Source organism: Phascolarctos cinereus, unplaced genomic scaffold (genome assembly GCF_003287225.1).
Source record: "Phascolarctos cinereus isolate Bilbo 61053 unplaced genomic scaffold, phaCin_HiC Scaffold_5;HRSCAF=322, whole genome shotgun sequence".
In the NCBI taxonomy this organism is placed as follows: domain Eukaryota; kingdom Metazoa; phylum Chordata; class Mammalia; order Diprotodontia; family Phascolarctidae; genus Phascolarctos; species Phascolarctos cinereus.
In genome coordinates, this window is record NW_027555958.1 from 293,328,325 (window position 1) to 293,349,936 (window position 21,612).

At 41.1% G+C, this 21,612-nt stretch overlaps 1 protein-coding gene across 1 annotated transcript in view; it reads right to left on the reverse strand.

Moving 5' to 3' along the window:
- The window catches only part of WNT3 (Wnt family member 3), a 95,802-nt gene that overhangs the window by 9,546 nt on the left and 64,644 nt on the right, over window positions 1-21,612 (reverse strand). The window contains exons 2-4 of the mRNA XM_020997270.2: window positions 11,629-11,870; window positions 4,146-4,411; window positions 3,071-3,559 (exon numbers count right to left, since the gene is read on the reverse strand). Coding sequence (XP_020852929.1) covers window positions 3,080-3,559; window positions 4,146-4,411; window positions 11,629-11,870 — 988 coding nt within the window. The 3' untranslated portion in view covers window positions 3,071-3,079. The remainder of the gene's footprint in view (window positions 1-3,070; window positions 3,560-4,145; window positions 4,412-11,628; window positions 11,871-21,612) is intronic.

Sequence of the window (21,612 nt, forward strand, 5' to 3'; positions counted from 1 at the left end):
AATTTTTTAAAAAATTATTTATTTTTAACATTAATTTTCTTTAAAATTCTAGTACTAGTTTCTCTCCCTCCCTCTAGTACCTCCCCCTCCCATTGAGAGGGCAATCAATATGATTTCAATTATACATGTGAAATCATGCAAAACATTTCCATATTAGCCATGTCGTCAAAAAAACCCAATAAAAATAAAGTGAAAAAATATACTTCGATTTGCACTTAGAGTTCATCCGTTCCCTCTCTGGAAGTGGATAGCATTTTTTTTCATCATGAATCTTTTGAAATTGTCACATACCATCGTATTGATCAGAATATCCAAATTTTTCACAGTGGATCATTGTTACAATATTGCTATTACTGTATACAATGATCTCCTGGTTCTCCTCACTTTACTCCACATCAATTCACATAGATTTTCCCAAGTTTTTCTGAAACTATCCTCTTCATCATTTCTTATAGCACCATAGTATTCCAACACAATCATCTACCATAACTTATTCAGCCATTCCCTAATTGATGGGCATTCCTTCCATTTACAATTCTTTGCCAACACAAAAAGAGCTGCTATAAATATTTTTTTGTAAATATAAGTCCTTTTCCTTTTCCTTTTATCTCTTTGAGGTACAGACCTAGTAGTGGTATTGCTGTTTGGTTCAAAGGGTATCCACAGTTTTATGGCACTTTGGCCATAGCTTCAAATTGTTCTCCAGTATGGTTGGATGATTTCACAACTCCACCAACAGTGTATTAGTGTCCCTATTTTTTCCACATCCACTCCAACACTTGTCATTTTCCTTTTCTGTCATGTTAGCCAATCTGTTAGGTGTGAGGTAAAACCTCAGAGTTGTTTTTATTTGCATTTGTCTAATTAATAGTGATTTAGAGCATTTTTTCACATGACTATACATAGCTTTGATGTCTGCTTCTGAAAACTGTCTGTACATATCCTTTGAACATTTATCAACTGAAGAATGGCTCTTATCTTTGTAAGTCTGAGTCAGTTCCCTATGCTTTTGAAAAATAAGGCCTTCATCAGAGAAACTTGTAAAAGTTTCCCCAGTTTTCTGTTTTCCATTTAATTTGGACTCCACTGGTTTTGCTTGTGGAAAAACTTTGTAATTTCATGTAATCAAAATTATCCATTTTACTTCCTGTGATCCTCTCTATCTCTTGGTTTGATCACAGACTCTTTCCTTATCCATAGATCTGACAGGTAAATTTTTGTTTAGCTCTGTCTTTGCATGAAAAGTGTTTTGTAATTGTGTTCACATAGTTCCTGGGTTTATCCTGGAAGTAGACTTCTAAGTATATTATATTTTCTGCAATTATTTTCTCTTTCTATCTCTTCCTGCTGGATTTTGTTGGTAATATATAGAAATACTGATCATTTATGTGGGTTTACTTTCTATCTTACAATGTTGCTAAAGTTAATTGTTTCAATTAGTTTTTTAGTTGATTCTTTAAGGTTCTCTAAGTATACCATCATATCATCTGCAAAAAAGTGATAGTTTTATTTCCCCATTTCCTGTTTTTATTCCTTCAATTTCTTTTTCTTGTCTTTTTGTTATAACTAACATTTCTAGTACAATTTTGAATAATAGTGGTGATAATGGACATCCTTGCTTCACCCCTGATCTTATTGGGAAGGCTTCTAGCTTATCTCCATTACAGATAATGCATGCTAATGATTTCAGATAGATACTACTTACCATTTTCAAGAAAGCTCCATTTATTTCTATGCTTTCTTGCATTTTTTAAAAATAGGAATGAGTGTTGTAATTTGTCAAAAGCTTTTGCCACATGTATTGAAATAACCATATGATTTTTGTTGTTTTGTTATTAATATGGTCAATTATGCTGATAGTTTTCCTAATATTGAACCAGATCTGCATTCCTGGTATAAATCCCACCTAGTCATATGTACGATCTTTAATTGTTTATTGTTAACTCTTTCAACTAGTTTTTAACTTGATTCTCTAGGGTTCTCTAAGCATACCTTCATATCATCTGCAAAGAGTGATAGTTTTGTTTCGTCATTGCCTATTCTTACTCCTTCCATTTCTTTTTCTTATCTTATTGCTATAGCTAGCATTTCTAGTATTTTCTTTTTTAAAAAAATTTCAATGGGGAAGTAGGAAAGAGAGAAATGTTTCCATTTTTAATTGAAAAAAATTTTTGAATTCCTTCTCATTCTACAATGAGAGGTGGGGACTTTCACAGGTGAATATGAGATAACTTTTATGGGGCTTTTTATAGGTTTATTGTTGTTGTTATGTTATGACTTGGAAGTAAATTGGATTTAAGTGAGGGAGGGCTGTGCAAAGTTACCAGCCTCACTTTCTCCTCTGGAGACATCTGGGTCCAATAGCAAGATATAGATCAGAATGACTAGAGATGGCCCCAGGTTCTTTGTAGAACCATGCTGAATATCTCCCTATACCCTGATATATTCAAGGGATTCATATATTAACTTTATCCCAAGTTAAACTTCTGTACGAGTTAAGTTAGAAGTTAAACTTCTGTACAAATAGGCCCTGTCTCCTCTTTTCAATTGGTATTTTGCCACAATATAGCCTCTTTTTTCTCCAGGGTGGATAGGATCTTTACCCTCACCCACGTTTAGTAGTATCAGCACATTTAATGAAGCCCTTTGTGACTTTGCACATACTGTTTCCCCATGCATGAAACATCATCTGTCTTCATCTCTGCCTCTTGGAATCCCCAATTTCCCCCCACCCCACCCCTAGTAATCTGGTTCATTATCTACTAGAAGTTTAAATGAGAATCTCAATAACTTATTGAACCTCTGACCATTTTATCTCTCCTTCTATGTTCCCTGCTGGTTATTCATAGCCTTAAGGTCATTAGTCCAAGATCACTGTCATTTAGGCCTGGAAGGCCTGGTTCCATTTCGAGTTACCTAGGAATCCACATACCTGGACAAACTGGAAGCTGAACAGGGGAGTCATGGGACGGGGGATTAAAAAGGTCTTGCCACCCAATTTCCACCCATCCTTCCCTTCTCCCTCTACTATTAACCCACCCCCTGTCCTCCCTTCTGGTCTGCCCCCTACCTCTGGTCTTTACTTGCAGGTATGGACATCATAGATACGGATACACTCTTGGCAGCTGACATAGCAACACCAATGAAAGATGCAATGACATTTCTCCTTTCGCTTCTCTGTCCGTGTGTTGTGGCCTCGGCCACAGCACAGCAGGTCACAGCCATCGATCCCATGGGAGGTGACATTACAAGTCCGATCCCTGGTTCCAAAGGACCCTGTCTCAGGATTGGGTTCACAGAAATTGGGAGAGTTCTCATAATAGACTAGGTCCCGTTCAGTAGGTGGTTTGAAGAGTGCATACTTGGCCCGAAGGGTCTCCACCCATCCCCTTGACTCTCGGTGTTTCTCTACCACCATCTCAGAGGCACTGTCATACTTGTCTTTGAGGAAGTCACCAATGGCCCGGAAGTCGGGCTGGGCCCACCAACAGGTCTTCACTTCGCAGCTCCCTGAGAGTCCATGGCACTTACATTTGAGGTGCATGTGGTCCAGGATAGTCTGTGGGAAGGAGAGGGACCAAAGCAGCCATAGTACATCTCAGGATTCCCATTCCCTCTTTTTAAGGCTATCTATAACTACGGACCATCCTTAGGCCAATTGGACAAGGTCTGTTCCTTAGGCCTCAAGCCAGGCAGAACTCCTCCCACAATAGTCATTCTAGGTTCTTTCTAACTCAATATCCATTCTCTTTTCTTTCCCTCAAAACTTCCTTGACTCTCTCCTTTTTTGTTTAGGAAGGTGAATAGATGGGGAAACTGAGGTCCAGAATTGAGAAAAGACTGACAGTAAGTAAAATGGCCAAGCTGGAGAGGAGACCCAGATTCCCTGTAAACTCCCCCTCTTATTCATAAACAACTAGATCAGTGTTCCTGAAAGACAAGGTCCCCTAGGCAGGAAATGGCCCAGCCAATGGGGAAGGGGCAATGCTGGGAGCTGTTTGGAAGGTGCTCTGGGGGTATAAATTGAAGGCCTCAAGACCTAGGAAGGAAGAACTAGAGTAGAGGAATAGGAAGGGAAGGGAGTGAGACCAGAAGGAAAGAGAATGAAGATTAGAGAGAACAAGGCTCAGCAGGGTCTTACTCACCGTCCTGCCGGCCTCATTGTTATGTTTGTTCATGGCAGAGCGGGCATCTGGACGGTTCTCCCTGGCATCAGCAAACTCCCTGGAGACTAGCACTCCAAAGTCAGCATCTTCGCTGCAGCCACCCCACTTCCAGCCATCCCCAGGAGGCCCCTTGTGATGGGAGTCACAGCCGCAGATTGTAGAGGTACCCTCAGCACAAGATCGGGTGACTGCGAAAGCCACACCAGCAGAGGCGATAGCGTGCACAAAAGCCGATTCCCTAGTAGCTGTAGGAGAACAAAGCATTCAGGCTGGATGGAATGAGGGAATGCTGACCTAGGCCCTGTTCCTAGACTCAGGTGGACCACACTTCTTAGTGTGTACAGTAGGTAGAGAAGGGATTGGGAGGAGGGTGAGAAGGCAGCATGAGCCCTTGAGTCTGCAAACTCATTCCAACATCAAAAACCCTTATAGCTGCCGGCAGCTAGGTTTTACAAGTTTTAGAGCACTGGGCCTGGAGTCAAGAAGATGAGTATGAATCTGGCCTCAGACACTTACTAGCTGTGTGACACTGGGCAAGTCACTTAAACTCTGTCTTTGTTTCCTCAACTGTAAAATTAAAAAAATAAATAAACAACTGTAAAATAGCACCTACCTACCAGGGTTGATGTTCTGAAGGTCAAATGAGATAATATTTGTGAAGCACTTAGCACAGTGCCTAGAATGTGGTAGGCACTTCTTAAATGCTTCCTACCTGCCTTCCCTAAGGCTAAAACACACTAAGAGACACAAGAGGAGAGTCTATAAAGGAAAAGAAAATTGTTAAGCAGAGTTGGGGGAATGATGCATGATTTCAAGGAGGAGCCAGCCTTTGGACCCTTCCTCACCCTGCTTGACCCAGACAATTCTGGGCTCTTGAGTTGCAGGGACCAAGTTCCTTCCTGGAACTGTTGGGAAGGCCTCCCCTTTGAAACAAGTCAAGTAGTGAAAGGAAGTGGCCTTGGTATTCCCTTTTCTCTCTACACTCTCTCACTTGGTGATCTCATCAGCTCCCGTGGGTCCAGTGATCACCTCTATGCAAATGATTCCCAGGTCTACATATCAAGCCCTACTCTCCCTCCTGAGCTCTAGTCCCATATCACCAAATGCCTACTTGACATCTTGAACTGGATGTTCTATAGGCATCTCAAACATGTCCAATCCCTTTCTGAACTTCTCTTTCTTTTGAGAGTACTACGATTCTCTTAGTCTCAACTTTGACAACATCCTTGCCCTTCATCCTCTCTTATCCCATGTATCCACTCAGCTGCCAAGGTCATTTCTTTTCTTCCATTTTTACCTTCACAACCTCTCACATCTCTCTATTCCTACCCTGATTCAGGTCCTTATCACCTCTCCCTCAGTCTATTGCAATAGCTTTCTAATTGGTCTACCTATCTCAAATTCCTACCAACTCTAAAGCCATCTTCTGCAGAGCTGCCAAAATAATTTTTCTAAAATGCAAGCATGGCCTCTCTCCAGCCTGCTTCAGTAAACGCCAGTGGCTTCCTATTACCTCTGCGACCAAAGTCCTTTGTTTCATATTCAAAGCTTTTCATAACTTGACCCCTTTCTACCTTTCCACTCCTCTTGCCTGTTTATTCATTTCCACAGACTCTGTTCCTCTGCCCTGTCTCCTAGACCTGATCTGGAATGCCCTCCATCCTCACTTGCTCTTTTTGGAATCCCTGGCTTCCTTGAAAACTCAGCTCAAACACCACCTTCTGTAAGAGATCTTTCCTGGTGCTCTCAGATGCTAGAGCCTTCTCCTCTAAAGTTACCTTCTAGATGTATCTTGGCTCTACCTAGTTATTTGTATGTGGTCTACCCCTTCCCCTTTAGAATGTACATTCTTGAGGGAAGGGACTGTTTTGTGTATCCCCAGCACTTACCAAAGTGCCTGTCGTACAGTAAGTGATTAATAAATGCTTGTTGACTGATTATTAAACAAAGCCCAGGGACAGGGTTGGGGAAACATTATCTCCCCAGTTCTTGGGATAGGGAAACAAGGGGATCTGTCTTTAATCCCTTCCTCCTTCCCTCTTCCCACCTCTTCCCCACAGACCCTCCACCAGTTCCCTCACATAGGGTAGGATAGTTGCCTACTATCAGGCCAAAGATAAGGGGTGACTTCTCTATGCCAATAGCAAATCAAGTCACTGCCCTCATCTCTTGCTCCTCCTACCCTTTTCCACGTTTCTTGTGGAGTTCACCATTCTGCAGAAAGGACTAGGCCTTGCCCAGACATGCAAGCTCATTGGCATGGGAGCCTCCAGCAACGCTCCCCCTCAACCAGAGGAGGAAGTAACCAGGAGAACAATTTATGCAGTAACAACAGCAATGAAATGATAAACAACTTAGAAAGACTTAAGATCTCTGATGAATGCAATGATCACCGCTAAGGATGATGAAGAGAGGAAATTTTTGATTTTCACAGGGTGCAGGACATGACATTTATTTTTTGGACGTGTGGAATATGAGAATTTCTTTTGCTGGAATATGAGGGTTACAAAGGACTTTGCATCTTTTTTCCACAGATAGGGTGGAAAGAAAATAGATTTTTCTTAATTAAATAAAAAATATTATTTTGAAGAGGATGAAAAGCTAGTATCCGTCTAACCTACACAGCCCACTGAGTACCTCTGTGTTTTCTCTATAGGTTCAGAAGCTGTTCAATAAAATTGGGAGGGGGCAACGAATGAAGTTCAGGTAGCTTTAATTAACAGTCTGGATGGTTTGGAGTAGGGATCCCCAACCATCCCTCCACTGCCTCATGGTACCCTGAAATCTAAGCGCTCTAGCTCTCCTCTGGTCTGTCCCGTGGGTTATGGAGGAGAAAGCAACTCAGGGTCTGTAAAGTGGGAAGAAAAGCAACCATTCTTCGGAAGCGGGGGAAGAACCCGCAAAACTTCACCAAAACCCTGAACCTCGCAACCCGCCCCCGCCCTCATCCCCCCAGCGGGTCCATGCTGGGCCCAGGGAGGAATTTCCCAGAGCCTTCCTGGGTTCCCAGCCCTGGGGAGGGGCAGGAAGGGGGCCGCGGGGCGGGAGGGATTAGAGAGCCTGAGAACTGCGGCTGACAGTGAGCCCCTGTGCCTAGCCCCCATCCGGCCGGCCGTTACCTGCTGGGCCACTCAATCTCCCTTTGTTCCCCCCGTGTCACACTGTATTATCCGCCTAATGTGGCAGGCTTCCTCTGGCCACTGCGCCCAGGGCGCCAGGGCCCGGCATTCCCTGCCGCCACCGCGTAGCAACGGGCAGCTCCCCCCAGCCGGGCCTCCCCCTCCCGGGCCGCGCGGGGCCGGGAAATCCCTATTGATGGGGCTCCCGCCCCCCCGCCGCTCCCCGGGCAGAATGGGGGAAAGGGCGTGTGAATGGCGCAGCGATGTGAAATGAGTGTGGCGGGGGCCGGGCCCGCAGCCCCAGCCTCACAGTGGGGGACAAGGCTTAGCCCTTTTTCAATCAATATAAGCTCATTTTGCTCTATCCTCCCCCAGCTCCTCCCTGGAAAGGGGGAGAGAAAAAAAAATCCGGAGTTTGTAACATGACCACCCGCCCTGCTTCCTACCCCGGCCCCTACTGCTCCCAGCTCCCTGGCTTGCCCCTGCCCCTACCCTTGCCCCCTGCGCCTCCCCAAACCTCCGGCCTCTCCCCTTTCCTGTCTTGGTTCCCTGGCACCTGACCCTTGCTCCAGGCCACCTCGGTCCCTTGGGCACCCGAATCTCTCAAGCACTCTTCTAAGTCTCAGCTCTACAGAGCTCTTCACTTCCATCTCATCTGTCTGCTTTTCGCCACCTGGTGAAGACCCTTAGTCACAGGCCACCAGCCCAACTCAGCCTCCGGGATCTCTCAGACATCCCCACCTGAACTCAGCCTCGTGGTTTGATGCCCTCTCCACTTCCAATGCATCCTTCACTCCCTTTTGATCGCCATCCAGCTAGCACTGAAGACCCTCATTACCAGCCTTGCCCCTGGCTGGACAGTGTTCTGGAGCCAGTCCTTCCTCCTGTCCTCTCTTCTACTGGGGGCTCTGTCCTTCTTTTCCTGACAGCCTTGGTCCTAGGAAGTGCTTCATGAGACAGGCCATGCTCCTGCCTTCTGGAATTTCAAAGCCCTGGCCAACGATCAGCCCAGTGTGTGTAGGTGGGATGGAGTTTGGGGTATCGGTAAGAAGGGAGTCCAGAGGTAGACATCATTACAACAAAGAACAATTTCTGTCTGCAGTATGTGTTGGGGGTAGGGATGTTGAGTTCTGAACCAAAGGAATTAGATAGACATCCCTGCCCTTTGAGAGTTTGCAATCTTAAGAATGACAAAACTAACAAGAAACATATGTAAGGAGCATAGGAAACAGAACATTTGAAAAATCGTGGATGGACATTGTAGTGTATGTGGCTCAACAGAAGGCCAAGCTGTTTAGTTAAAATTAATTGTTATCTGTGTACGTGTCTTAACACCACCATCACCACCACCTTCCCCCCCACAGCACACAGACATATACACATATTGGTGGGTATGCTCCTTGAGGACAGGGGCTGTCTTATCAATCTTTCTAGTTCAGGGCACCTATCCCAATCCACTGCACACAGTAGGTGCTTGATAATTGCTGTTAAATTGAATTGAATCAGACATGTTGCTATGAAAGCACTCTTTGAACCTGTTCAAACATACTTCTAAAATACTAATAATCTTTACTCTGGGCACATGAAGTAGAACCTTTTATGTAACCAATGAACTCTGGTAAAAGAAGTGTAATGAGAACCATAAATAATATCTTTTCTATTCTCTTCTGTAAACAATAGCCAGCATATGGTTTTTAGCTTTATTCATTATATGTATGTGTGTGTATGTGTGTGCATAATAGCTTTGGTCTTGTTACTTTTTTATTTTTAATTTTTAGGCAATCGGGGTTAAGTGACTTGCCCAGGGTCACACAGCTAGTAAGTGTCAAGTGTTTGGTCTGAGGCCGGATTTGAACTCAGGTTCTCCTGACTGCAGGGCCGGTGCTCTATCTACTGTGCCACCTAGCTGCCCCCCATCATAGCTTTGGTCTTTAGCTATCATGTATATTTTATGAATAGGCATGAGTATATAGATATATGTATATAAATATGTGTATATGAAATATGTCTAGATTTCTCTATGACAATATAAGTATATAGTCTTTAGCTATCATATATATTTTATGAATAGGCATGAGTGTGTGGATTTATGTGTATGTGTGCATATATGGATTTATGAAAAAATCTAGATGTCTATGATAATAGCAAGTATCTAGTCTTTAGCTACCATATATATTTTATGAATAGGCATGAGTGGGTGTGTATATAAAAATATGTATGAAATATATCTATATATCTCTATGACAATAGCCAGTATTTTGGCTTCAGCTGTCATATATATTTTACGAGTAGGCAAGAGTGTGTGTATAGGTGTGTGTTTATACAAAATATCTATATTTGTTTCTCTATGACAATAGCTAGTATTTAGGTATAATATGTATTTTATGAATAAGTATGTGTTATGTATGTATATATAAATATATATGAAATATCTTTATTTCTCTCTATGACAATAGCCAGTATTTGGTCTTTAGCTTTCATATATATTTATGTGAATACATATGTGTGTATGTATAAACACATACATGCACACACACGTAATGAATAAGGCTAAAGCTCAGTGCTGGCTACTGTCCATAAAGGACTTCATGCATTGATCAATTGAAATGCATTCAAAGGTAGGGAAGGGTTGCTTTGAAGCCATAGGACAGAGGAGGTCCAGGGAGCTTTAAATCCCATCTGACTCTCATAGGTCTGTCTCCTTCCCTACCTGAAAACAGAGAATCTATTGCTCCCTATGACCATCAAGTAGAGAAGGGTAAGGCCTCACCAGCTGCCAACTTCTACTTTGCCACTAATACACTGAAGGAAGAAACAACTTAGTCCAGTGCTACATAAGAAGCAAAAATGGGGAAAGGAATAATAATAAAAGCTGCCTTTAATAGAAAGTGCTCACAAGTGCTTTATATACAGAATCTCATTTGATTCTCACAACAATCTTGTTAAAAGGTACCAGGTGGAGTAGTGGTTAGAGTTTTGGGCTTGGAATTGGGAAGATCTGATTTAAACACCTATGCCAGATGCTTACTACTTAACCTCTCCCAGCCTCAGTTTCCTCATTTGTAAAAAAAAAAAAAGTCAGTAGACTTGGTTTCAAATCCTAGCTCTGACACGTACTAATTGGACCAAATCTAGGTAAATGACATAGTAGCTGATTCTCATTTTCTCCTTCTGTAAAATGGTGATAATCATTACTAATGATGGTGAGGAAAGTGCCTTGCATGCCTTAAAGTGTTTAAAAATGATCCATTATTATTACTGGGTTAAGAGAACAGAGCAGAGGGCAGCAGAAAGGGAGAAAGTATTAGGGGAAGAAAATTTAGTGTTGGAGGAAAAGGGAGAGGGAAAGCTTGGAAAGTAGACGGATAGGTTTAATCCAAAGGAGCTGTGATTTAGTTCCTTAGAATTCCACTGCTTTTTAAAAATTACCCCAATCATGATTCCTGAACTCTAAAGTTCTCATGCACCCATTTGAAATCATTTCATACGTTCTTCCCCTGACGTTACTTCACCACCTTTGATCATGAGCTCTTGGAGTGCAGGGGACTATCTTTTGTCTTTCTTTGTATCCCCACCCAGTGCTTAGCCCAGTGCTTGGCACATAATGGGCTTAATAAATGCTTATTGACTGACTGACTGGTGGGCAATATCTGCCTTATTATTCATTTGAAGAACAGCCAGAGACCTCCTTGAATCCTGAATCCAGTCCTGAAGACCCCAATGAACTGATGCCCAATTTGCAACAAACCATTGGAAAATGTCACACTAATTAACAATCACACCAAGCCTCTCCCCATCCTTCCACATTTCACTGCCAGTACCAGCTGCTGGGGGGACTCTGTACCCATCCATTAATGCTGAGCTCTCTAGGAATGGCCTAGCAAGTGCCTGAGCTCTGACTAGCCTCCTGAAGTGAAAATGACTTAGAAGTAACAGATGCTGATGGCAAGGACCAGCTTTGTATTCTCATCCACCTATACCCTCAGCTTGCCTAAGACACAGTACCTTCACAAATCAGCAAAAATGTTCATTTTCCCATGCCTAGTGATTGAGTTTGCCTTTCCTGAAGTCTCATGTCCCCTCTTCCATTTTCCTCAGCCACCCTTCAACATGGGGAGAAAGCCAAAGGGCTGTGAAAGAGAAAAGTAGCAGAATTCACAGTCTTTAGGGAGTCAGGAAGGCTATCATCATATCTAGACACCTTGAGATACCTGGGTTCAAAATACCAGGGCTGCCAATCTTCCAGGGAGGTTAAGGAATGGATAAGGTGATCTATAGTGGCCACCTGACCCACCTACACACCCTGGCCTTCTCCCTAGCCAGGCAGTACCTTGTGGGCTCACCTTTGTCAAGCACAGGCCCAAAGATGGCCAGGCTGTCATCAATGGTGGTACAGTTCCAACGTCGGCCCCGGAACTGATGCTGGCATTCCTGGATACCCAGCTTCACTCCCTCTGCCACACTGGGCATGATCTCAATGTAGTTGCGGCAGAAGCGAAGCTGCTTGGGAACCAGGCCAGGAATGGAGCCACAGAGCAGAGGCTGGGACCCCAATGATGTATACTGCTGCCCCAGGGCCAGGGACCTGGAATGAAGAGTGGAGAGTTACAGAGGCACGGTCACCACCCCCACCACCAAGTACTTACCTGGTGTCTGCCATGCTTTGGGCACCAGACAGAAAGGTGTCAGGTACATTGCAAAGAAGGAGCAGTGAACTGAGAGTCAAGGCACCTGAGCTTTCATCTTGGCTCTTCTCTGGGAACCCATGGTACCCTTGCTGAGTCTCTGCCACTACCCAGGCCTTTCACTTTTTTTCCCTTTATAACATGAGTGGATTTAACTAGATCAAGGGTTCTTAACCTAGAGTGCTTGAATTTGGTTTTTAAAACTAATTTGATAACTGTATTTCTTTTTAAATATATTTTATTTTCTCCCTAAACAGTTTTTAACACTTTTTTCCCCACATTTTGAGTTCCAAATTCTATCCCTTTCTCCCTCCCTCCTCTTGCCTCCCCCTGAGATGCTAAGCAATCAGATATAGATTTTACATGTGCAATCATTTGAAATATTTCCATACATTTTTTCTACCCTCCAGCTCTCCAGTCAGAGAGAAGAGAAAGTTGAATCAGGTGGTGTCATTCAAGGCTTGAGTTAGCAGCATGGTGATAAGATTGGAGGTGATGAGCTTAACCCACCAGACACATCTTGTTCCATGGCATTGAAAAAACCAGGCAGGTCAGCAAAGTGGGGTTTGAATCCTGCCTTAGACATGTATTAACAGTGTGATCCTGGACAAGTCATTTGACCTCTATCTAGCTGCCTTAGTTTCCTCATCTGTAAAATGGGGATAACAATAGCACTTACTTCACAGGCTGGTTGTAAGGATCAAATGAGATAACCCATGCAAAACACTTTGCACACCTGAAAGCACTCGGTGAATGCTAGCTTAGTTTCCTCATCACTCCCTCTGCCACACTGGGCATGAATTAAAAAAATGAAAAAAAGTAAGCGAAATATATTGGCTTTCTTTGTAATCACGTGAATTTTAATTTATGCATTTAAAAACCTTATTTGGAGGAGGGATCCATAGGCTTCATCAGAGGGACAAAAGGGGGCCATGACCCAAAAAGGTTCAGAACCCCTGGACTCAATGATCTCTAAGGTCTCTTCTAGCCCTTACGTTCTAGGGCTTCTGTGACTGAGACCATAGGATCATGGATTTAGAGCTGGAAGGGACCTAAGAAGCCATCTAGATCAACCATTTTACAGATAAGAAAACTGAGGCACAGAGAAGCTAAATGACTTGCCCAGGGTAACACAGTTGGAAAGTGTCTAATGAAGAGATTTTGATCCAGGTCTTCTGGACTACAAATCTAGCACTCTTATCCCCTACTTCATGATGTCTCAGAAGGTCCCTTTACTTCTCCTTGGAGAAAGAATCCACCCAGACCTATGGGAAGCACACAGAAATCAGTAGTTTGTTCTTACTGGGCAGAACAAAAGGGCCTCAGTCAAAAGTTCAACCAAAAAGATTTAGGTGATCTAGAAGAAATCTTTCTATCAAAGATCCAGGATTCATAGGAGTTAGAGCCAGAAGCAACCTTGGAGACCATCAGTTTTACCGAGGAAGAGACTGAGGCCCAGAGGGGTGAAGAGAGTTGCCCAGATGATGGAATATGTTGCCAGAGGATATTACAGGGAAGGTTTTAAGAAAAAACAAGTTGACGGCTGTTTTTCTATACTAGTTTAGCTATTACAGAGTCTGAGGATGAACAGATTTGGAGCCAGGCCCAGGCTCTGCCCCTTATTATCCATGTGGCCTTAGGTAAGTCCCTTTCATTATCTGATCTACTGTGAGGTAAAAAGGTCAGACTAGGAACTCTCCTCTAGGCTTGACATTCTATAGTGCTATGTGGCTTTAAGGATCCACTAAGAATCTATACATTCTTTGAAGGTCTTAATGACCTTAATCAAGATTCAGTTCTAAACCACACCCAGAAAGACGGCAAAGGCAGCCTGGAGGATGATTAGCTAAAATCCTCAACCCATGACTCTGCCCATAGGAGAGCTTCTCATATCAATCAATAGCCAAGCATGTATTATTATTATTATATTACTCTATATTATATTACCTATTCTACTAATAATATGTTATATAATATTTGTTATATTATATAATTATGATATATGATATAAATATAATGTATATTATAAATATAGAAATATTTATATAGCACATCAATATTATATATTTATATGTTATATTGTATTACATATTACATATTGTATTACATATTATTATGCATAAATCTATTATTATGGTTATTATATTATTATTAGCTAGCATTCACAGAGTGCTTTCAGGTGTGCAAAGTGTTTTGCATGGGTTATCTCATTTGATCCTTACAACCAGCCTGTGAAGTAAGTGCTATTGTTATCCCCATTTTACAGATGAGGAAACTAAGGCAGCTAGATAGAGGTCAAATGACTTGTCCAGGATCACACTGTTAATACATATCTAAGGCAGGATTCAAACCCCACTTTGCTGACCTGCCTGGTTTTTTCAATGCCATGGAACAAGATGTGTCTGGTGGGTTAAGCTCATCACCTCCAATCTTATCACCATGCTGCTAACTCAAGCCTTGAATGACACCACCTGATTCAACCTTCTCTCCTCTCTGACTGGAGAGCTGGAGGGTAGAGTTCCAAACTCTTCCCAATACTTTCCTTTATAGAAAGTAAAAACTGGACTTTTGGACTCACTCCACTCCGCATTTGCTGCCCTGCCTGGTTTTTTTCAACTCTACAGTACAAGATGGTCCTGAACTGGGTACTCCCCTGGTCATCCCTCCCCCTACTGCTTTTCTGTGTGTTATTTCCCTTATTAGACTGTAAACTCCTTGAGGGCAGGGACTAATTGTATCTGTTATTAATTGTAATTATTATTAATTGTATCCCCAATACTTAGCACAGTGCCTGGCATATAGTAGGTGCTTAATAAATGTTTATTGGATTGAAGTCGATTGAGCAAGTCTTCCTGACTCAGTTGAAGAAAAAAAAGGCAGAATGAAACAATCCCTGCTCTCAAAATGCTTATATTCTATTGGAGGAAACAGTAAGTATTTACCATAGGATCATATTGTTAAAGATGGAAGGTGCCTTAGAAGCCATTGAATCTACTCCCCTTCACTTTACAGATAAGAAAAGTAAAACTCGAAAAGTTTAGTGACTTCCCGCAGATCACACAGCTAAGTGTCTATGACTGGATTTGAACTGAAGTCTTCCTGTTTGCCTCAATTTCCTCATCTGTAAAATGAGCCAGAGAAAGAAATGGCAAAACTGCTTCAGCATCTTTGCCAAGAAAACCCCAAACAGGGTCACAAAGAGTCAGACACAACTGAAAAATGACAACAATTTCCTGACTTCAAGGCTAGTGCTCTTCCTATCCATTGTGCCTTGACATACATATATAGGTATATGCAGAACTGTGGAGCTGGAGAAGACTTTTGAATGCCCCTTGGACAGCAAGGAGATCAAATCAATCAGGACTTAAAGAAATTAATTCAGACTATTTACTGGAAGGTCAAATACTGAAGTTGAAGCTTAAATACCTTGGCCACACAATGAGAAGACAGGCCTCATTAGAAAAGACTCTGATGTTGGGAAAGATTGAAAGCAAAAGGAGAAGGGGATGACAGAGAATGTGACGGACAAAAAATGTCATGGAAACAGTGAACGTGAGCTTGGATAGATTCCAAGAGACAGTAGAGGATAGAAGGGCCTGGTGCACGATGGTCCATGGGGTCATAAAGAGTCGGACAGGATTGAACAATGAACAATAACAGAATGTATGTAGAATAAAGATAGGGTAAATATAAGGTAATTAAAAGGAAAGGAATTTGAGAAGGGAGACACTAACACTTTGGGGGAAATCAGGGAAGACTTCATATAGAAGGAGGTGCTCTAACTGCATCTAGAAGGAAGTCAGGGATTCTATGAGGCAGAAATGAAAAGGAAGTACCTCCCAGGCATCAGGATAGGAAATATGGAGTATAGAGTGTGAGAAACAGAATGAGGTCCAGTTTTTCTGGGCTGTAAAGTGTAGGAAAGGGAGTAATATACAATGTTGCCAAGTTGTGAAGGGTTTTAAAAGACAGAGTAGTTTATATTTTATCCTGAAGGCAATAGGGAGCCACTGGAGTTTATAGAGTAGAAGAATGACATTATCAGATCATAGTGACTCTAAGCCAGTCCAGCCAGAAAAACCAGGTGGGGTAAATGAAATATCCAGGCCCTATCATTTAGGGCTCTTCTCACTCTGGTTCCAATCTACCTTTCCAGACTCATCTACTATTTTCCCGTATATACATTATGGGAGGTAATATCAGATGTGGGACTTGTACAAGTCTTTCAGTGAAAAGGCAGGTGGAAATGGTGGCTAGGATAAAGGGCTGTAAAGGTCCTAGGGAGCTTTAAGCATCAACCTTTTTTCAGTGAATATGAGCTTTATAAAGAGGTAGCTGCTTGAGTCACAAAGGCAAGTATCCAGAACTGACCACAGCAGGAACAAAAAGAGATTTTGCATTGTTGATGAGAAATGAAGTAGATGTACCCCCAAGAGGGTGAAAGAGAATTTTCAAACATCGAGTCATTGCACCTGTTATGAGTTTAGACTATTTGTCCCTATGTCCCATGTTACAGCTGGAAGTCAGGATGTTCGTGATGAGATATTGCCTCTTATGGTTCTCAAACACAGACTTTGCCTAGGGAGGCGGGAAAATTGAAACCAATCCAAATAGAGTTCTTTCTGCCTTAGGAAGGTTTATAACTGGGACACAAGGGAAATGGTTGTGCTCTATATTTGTGATGTGTATTTTCCTTTGCTTTTATTATACTTTTATCAAATACAATTAAATTGCTTACTCTAGTTCTTGTTACATTATATATTACTACTATTACAATATTATATATTAAAGTACTCTAGTTCTTGTTACATAATTACTACTATGACAATATTATATAGTAAAATACTCTAATTCTTGGTGTATTATATATTACTACTATTCTAATATTATATATTAAAATACTCTAGTTCTTGCTTACTATAATTGTATCAATTACAATTAAATTGCTTACTATAGTTCTTGCTATATTACTACTATTATAATACTATGTATTAAAGTACTTTAGTTCTTGCTTATTGTAATTGTATCCAATACAATTAAATTGCTTACTGTAGTTCTTGCTACTATTACTATGTTATATATTATCAAATACAAATAAATTGCCTACTATAGGTCCCTGTGTAGATGTTTTTATTTGATATAATATGCTGAGAACCAATAGAAAAAGTGTAGGAAGTCAGATGAGGGGTATGAACCATTAATTAAATGCCACACTTATTCAGATATAACATGAGAGGGACCTGACAGTGACATAGCAATGTGGGTCATGTTGGATTGACTGATGGTCACATCAACTATACTCTTCATTGCTCATAGAGGTATTCAAAGGTCCCAGAGGGGCAGCATACTGGGGGCCTCCAAAGCAGTGTTTTAGCTCTGCTAACCATGGACATGGACCTAGACACAGGCAGCATGAAAGAGAATTTCTGTAACCCTGGAGGGTTAGGGAGAAAGAAGAATTCCCAAACCCCAGAGTTGTTATCCTACTCATGCCTTCCTTTGGACCTGTTCCAGGTTGTCAGTGTTTTCATAAACAAATCCAATGCAGTAAAAATTAAAAGGAAAGCAGGAAACTGGAAGAAAGGTTTTTTTACAGCAAGTTTTACCAATAAAAGCTTCATTTCTCAAAATATAGGGAATTAAGTCAAACTTATAAAGATAAGAGCCATTCCCCAATTGATAAATGGTCAAAGGATATGAACAGGCAGTTTTCAGAAGGAGAAATCAAAGCTGTCTATAGTCATGTGAAAAAATGCTCTCAATCACTACTAATTAGACAAATGCAAATAAAAACAACTCTTAAGTTTTACCTCACACCTATTAGATTGGCTAACATGACAGAAAAGGAAAATGACAACTGTTGGAGGGGATGTGGAAAAATAGGGACACTAATGTACTAATGGTGGAGTTGTGAACTGGTCCAGCCATTCTGGAGAACAATTTGAAACTGTGCCCAAAAGGCAACCAAACTGTGGATACCCTTTGACCCAGCAATACCACTACTGAGTCTGTATCTCGAAGAGAAGGCAAGGCAAGAGGATGGAAGGCAAGGGAAGGCAATGGAAGATTTGGTCTAGTTGAGACCTTTATCTTTGCTGTGAGTCTAGAGACATGTTTCATTTTCTCTCCTCTGAGACTGAAATTGGTTTTTTTTTTCCCTAAATGTTTGAATCACTGGTAGTAATCCTTTCATTTACATTATTATTGTCATTGTGTATATTGTTCTTTTGGTTCTGCTTATTTTGGTTTGCATCTGTGCATGGTCATTTTCTCACATTTCTCTGAATTCCTCATTTTTGTTATTTAAAAAAAATAGCACAGTATTATTCCATTGCATTCATATACCATAGCTTTTTCAGCCTCCTTCCCAATGATAGTCACCCACTTTGTTTCCAGTGCTTTGCTACAACAAAGAGTGCTATTATGAATATGGAATATATTCAATTTTTGTTTCTATTTACTTAGTTGAATTATGTGCCCATTAATGTGATTATTGGGGCAGCTTAGTCACTTTTCTTGGGTAATTCTAAATTGTTATGCAGAACTATTGAGCCAATTCACTGTTCTATCAACAAAGTAGTAGTGTGCCCATCTTCCCACAGCACTTCCAACAATGGTTTTTCCCATTTTTTGGTCAATGTTTCCCATTTTCAGGGTGTGAAGAGAACCTCAGAGTTGTTTTACTTTGAATTTCTCTTCCATTTCTGTTATTGAATTTCTCTTTATTGTTCTAAATTGAAGCATGTTTTTCATGATCATTTATTGTTTACAATTCTTTTGAAAATTGTTTATGTTCTTTGATCATTTATCTATTGGGTACAGTTGATTTTTTTAACCTAAGGGTAGTAAATTTGATTTATTCTATTAAATTTAATCTTATTGGATTTGTGCCGCCATTTGGACCTATTACAATGAAGACTATGCTATCTCAGGGGGTGTTAATAGAAATGCAACATCCAGAATACTCTAAGACAGCATTAGAGACTTTACCAAATGCTTTGCTGGAATCTAAGTATACTATGCCTATAAGCATTCCCATGATTTACCAGACATCAGTTTAGTCTATTCTTTAAAAGATGGCTTTGTTGAGCCCTTTTGTTTTTGTTTTGCTTTGTTTTTTACCTCATAATTATTTCTTGATATGCATTCACTCAACCAAATGCTCCCTTACAAAAAGGAAGGAAGGAAGGAAGGAAGGAAGGAAGGAAGGAAGGAAGGAAGGAAGGAAGGAATGAAGAAGGGAGGGAGGAAGAAGGGAGGGAGGGAGGGAGGGAGGGAGGGAGGAAGGAAGGAAGAAGGGAGAGAGGGAAGAAAGGAAGGAAGGAGGGAGAGAGGGAAGAAAGGAAGGAAGGAGGGAGGGATAACAAGCCAAACTGACTTGTTATCAAATTGATTGAATATGACAATATATAGAACTTTACATACCCATAATAAACCACTTCTCTGGAGAGGAGGGAAGGGTGTTTCATCATCAGTTCTCTTGGACCAGGATTGGTCATTACGGTTAATAATGGTTTGTCTGCCTTTTAATGTTGTTTTCATTTACAGCATTATATGCATTATGTGTGTAGCATCTGGGTAGAAGAGCAGATAGATAGAGTGCTGGACCCAGAGTGAGGAAGACTTGAGTTCAAATCAGGGCTCAGACACTTACTAGCTGTGCGACCCTTGGAAACTCATTTAATTTCTGTCTGTCTCAGTTTCTTCATCTGCAAAATGGGAATAAAAATAGCATCTACCTGTCAAGGTTGTTCTGCAGCTCAAAAGAGATATTTATAAAGTGCTTTGCAAACTATAGAGTATTATAAAAATGCTAGTTATTATTTTATTTTCTTGCTTCTGGTTTCTTCATTTCACTTCACTTCATTTCACTTATATTATATTCATATAAGACTTATATTCATATAAGTCTTCCCATACTTTTCTAAATTCCTGAGTTTCATCATTTTTATGGCATAACAATATTCCATTGCATTTCTGCAGTTTGTTTAGTCATTCCTAATCAATAGACACTCACTTTGTTTCCAGTTTCTCATTGCCCCAAAAAATGCTGCTATAAATTTCATGGGATCTTTCTTTCTGGATTTTAACCTTTTGAGGGTATATACCTACGAGTCATTATCATTGGGTCAAAGAGAATGAACAGTTTATTGACTTCTCTAGAATAATTCCAAATTGTTTTACAGAATGACAGTACCAATCTACAGCTCCATCAACAGCATATTAGTATGCCTGTCTTCTCACAGCCCCTCTAAAATTGACTCTTTTCAGTATGGCCTGTTCTTGATGGAGCCATGATGACTTTTAGTGAGCACTACTTCCCTTTCTAACCATCTCTTTAATATTATGTTCCAGAATTTTGCTACATTTGGGAGTCAAGCCCAGTAGCCTATGATTTGTAAACTCTGCATCCCTCTTTTGAAAATCAGCTCATTGTCTCCCTTTTTCCAACCCTGTAGCACCTCTCCTATTCTCCAAGATCTTTCAAAAACACAAACTTGTGCACTAACTGCATTGTCCAATTCTAGCATTTTGCTTAAACTTGAACCTGGAACTGTCATACCATTTCCTTGCTTTTCTTAGGTTTCTACTCCCTGCTAACCATGTTCATTTTGTCCCATCTTTGTAAGAAAAAGACAAGGAAAATAAGATTGAGTAATTTAGTCTCTCACTTTCACACATTATTATCAATCCACTCACCCTGAATAGTGGTCTGATCCTTTCTTTGAGCCTCTTCTTGCCCTCGATATAACTTAAAAAGAAAATGTTTTCTTTAGCACCAATTCACTTCTGATCGCTATCACTCCTGTCGCAGTTGTTGTGAAAAGTACCTTGCCACTTTTAAAATTCATCTTCAGTTACTTGTCCTTGTTAGTAACCCACACATAGAAGATTACAGACTTAGATGTGAAAGTAATCTTAAGGATTATCTGCTCCATTCTCCTAATTTTACAGATGTAGAAAGTGAGACTCAGAGAGGTTGAGATCCAATGTCACACAGGCAGTAAATGAATTCTCTGCGTAGCCACTTTGACATCTTTAGGCAGCTCCCCACTCTTCTTACTCAGTGGGATGACATCTCTTTGCATCCTAATAATTTCATCAAATCTGGATTCCTCCATAATTCCGTGCTTCAGAACCCATGGAGATTGCTTAAATAGGGCAATACGGTGGGGAAAGCCCTGAATGTCCAGCAAAAGTTCCTATGCTTAAATCTCAGATCTACTGTTTATTTCATGTATGTATGAGTGTGTCCCTGACCGAGAGCCCCTTCTCTTCTAAAGCAGTATCAATTATATCCTAAATTATCTGTCTGATGGGCACAAGCACTAGAGATTCAAATACAAGTGAAAAAAAAAAGATAGTGTCTGCCTTCAAGAAGGTTATGTTCTATTTGGGAAAGACAACATATAAAGGGAAATGAAAGGTGGAGGAGAGAAGGCATCTTCATGGTATCACTGTAGCAAAATCTGGAGAGTCAGAAGCATAGCTGGATGGGGAATGAAGCAGGGCCTTACTGGGCCTGTTCCCAAAATAGAGACCTCTGGAAGGAACTCTCCAATGGGAGAAGGGGGCTGGCATGGATGAAGAAAGTTCCAGGGTGAGAAGACATCAATTCCATGTGGCAAAGACCCAAGATTT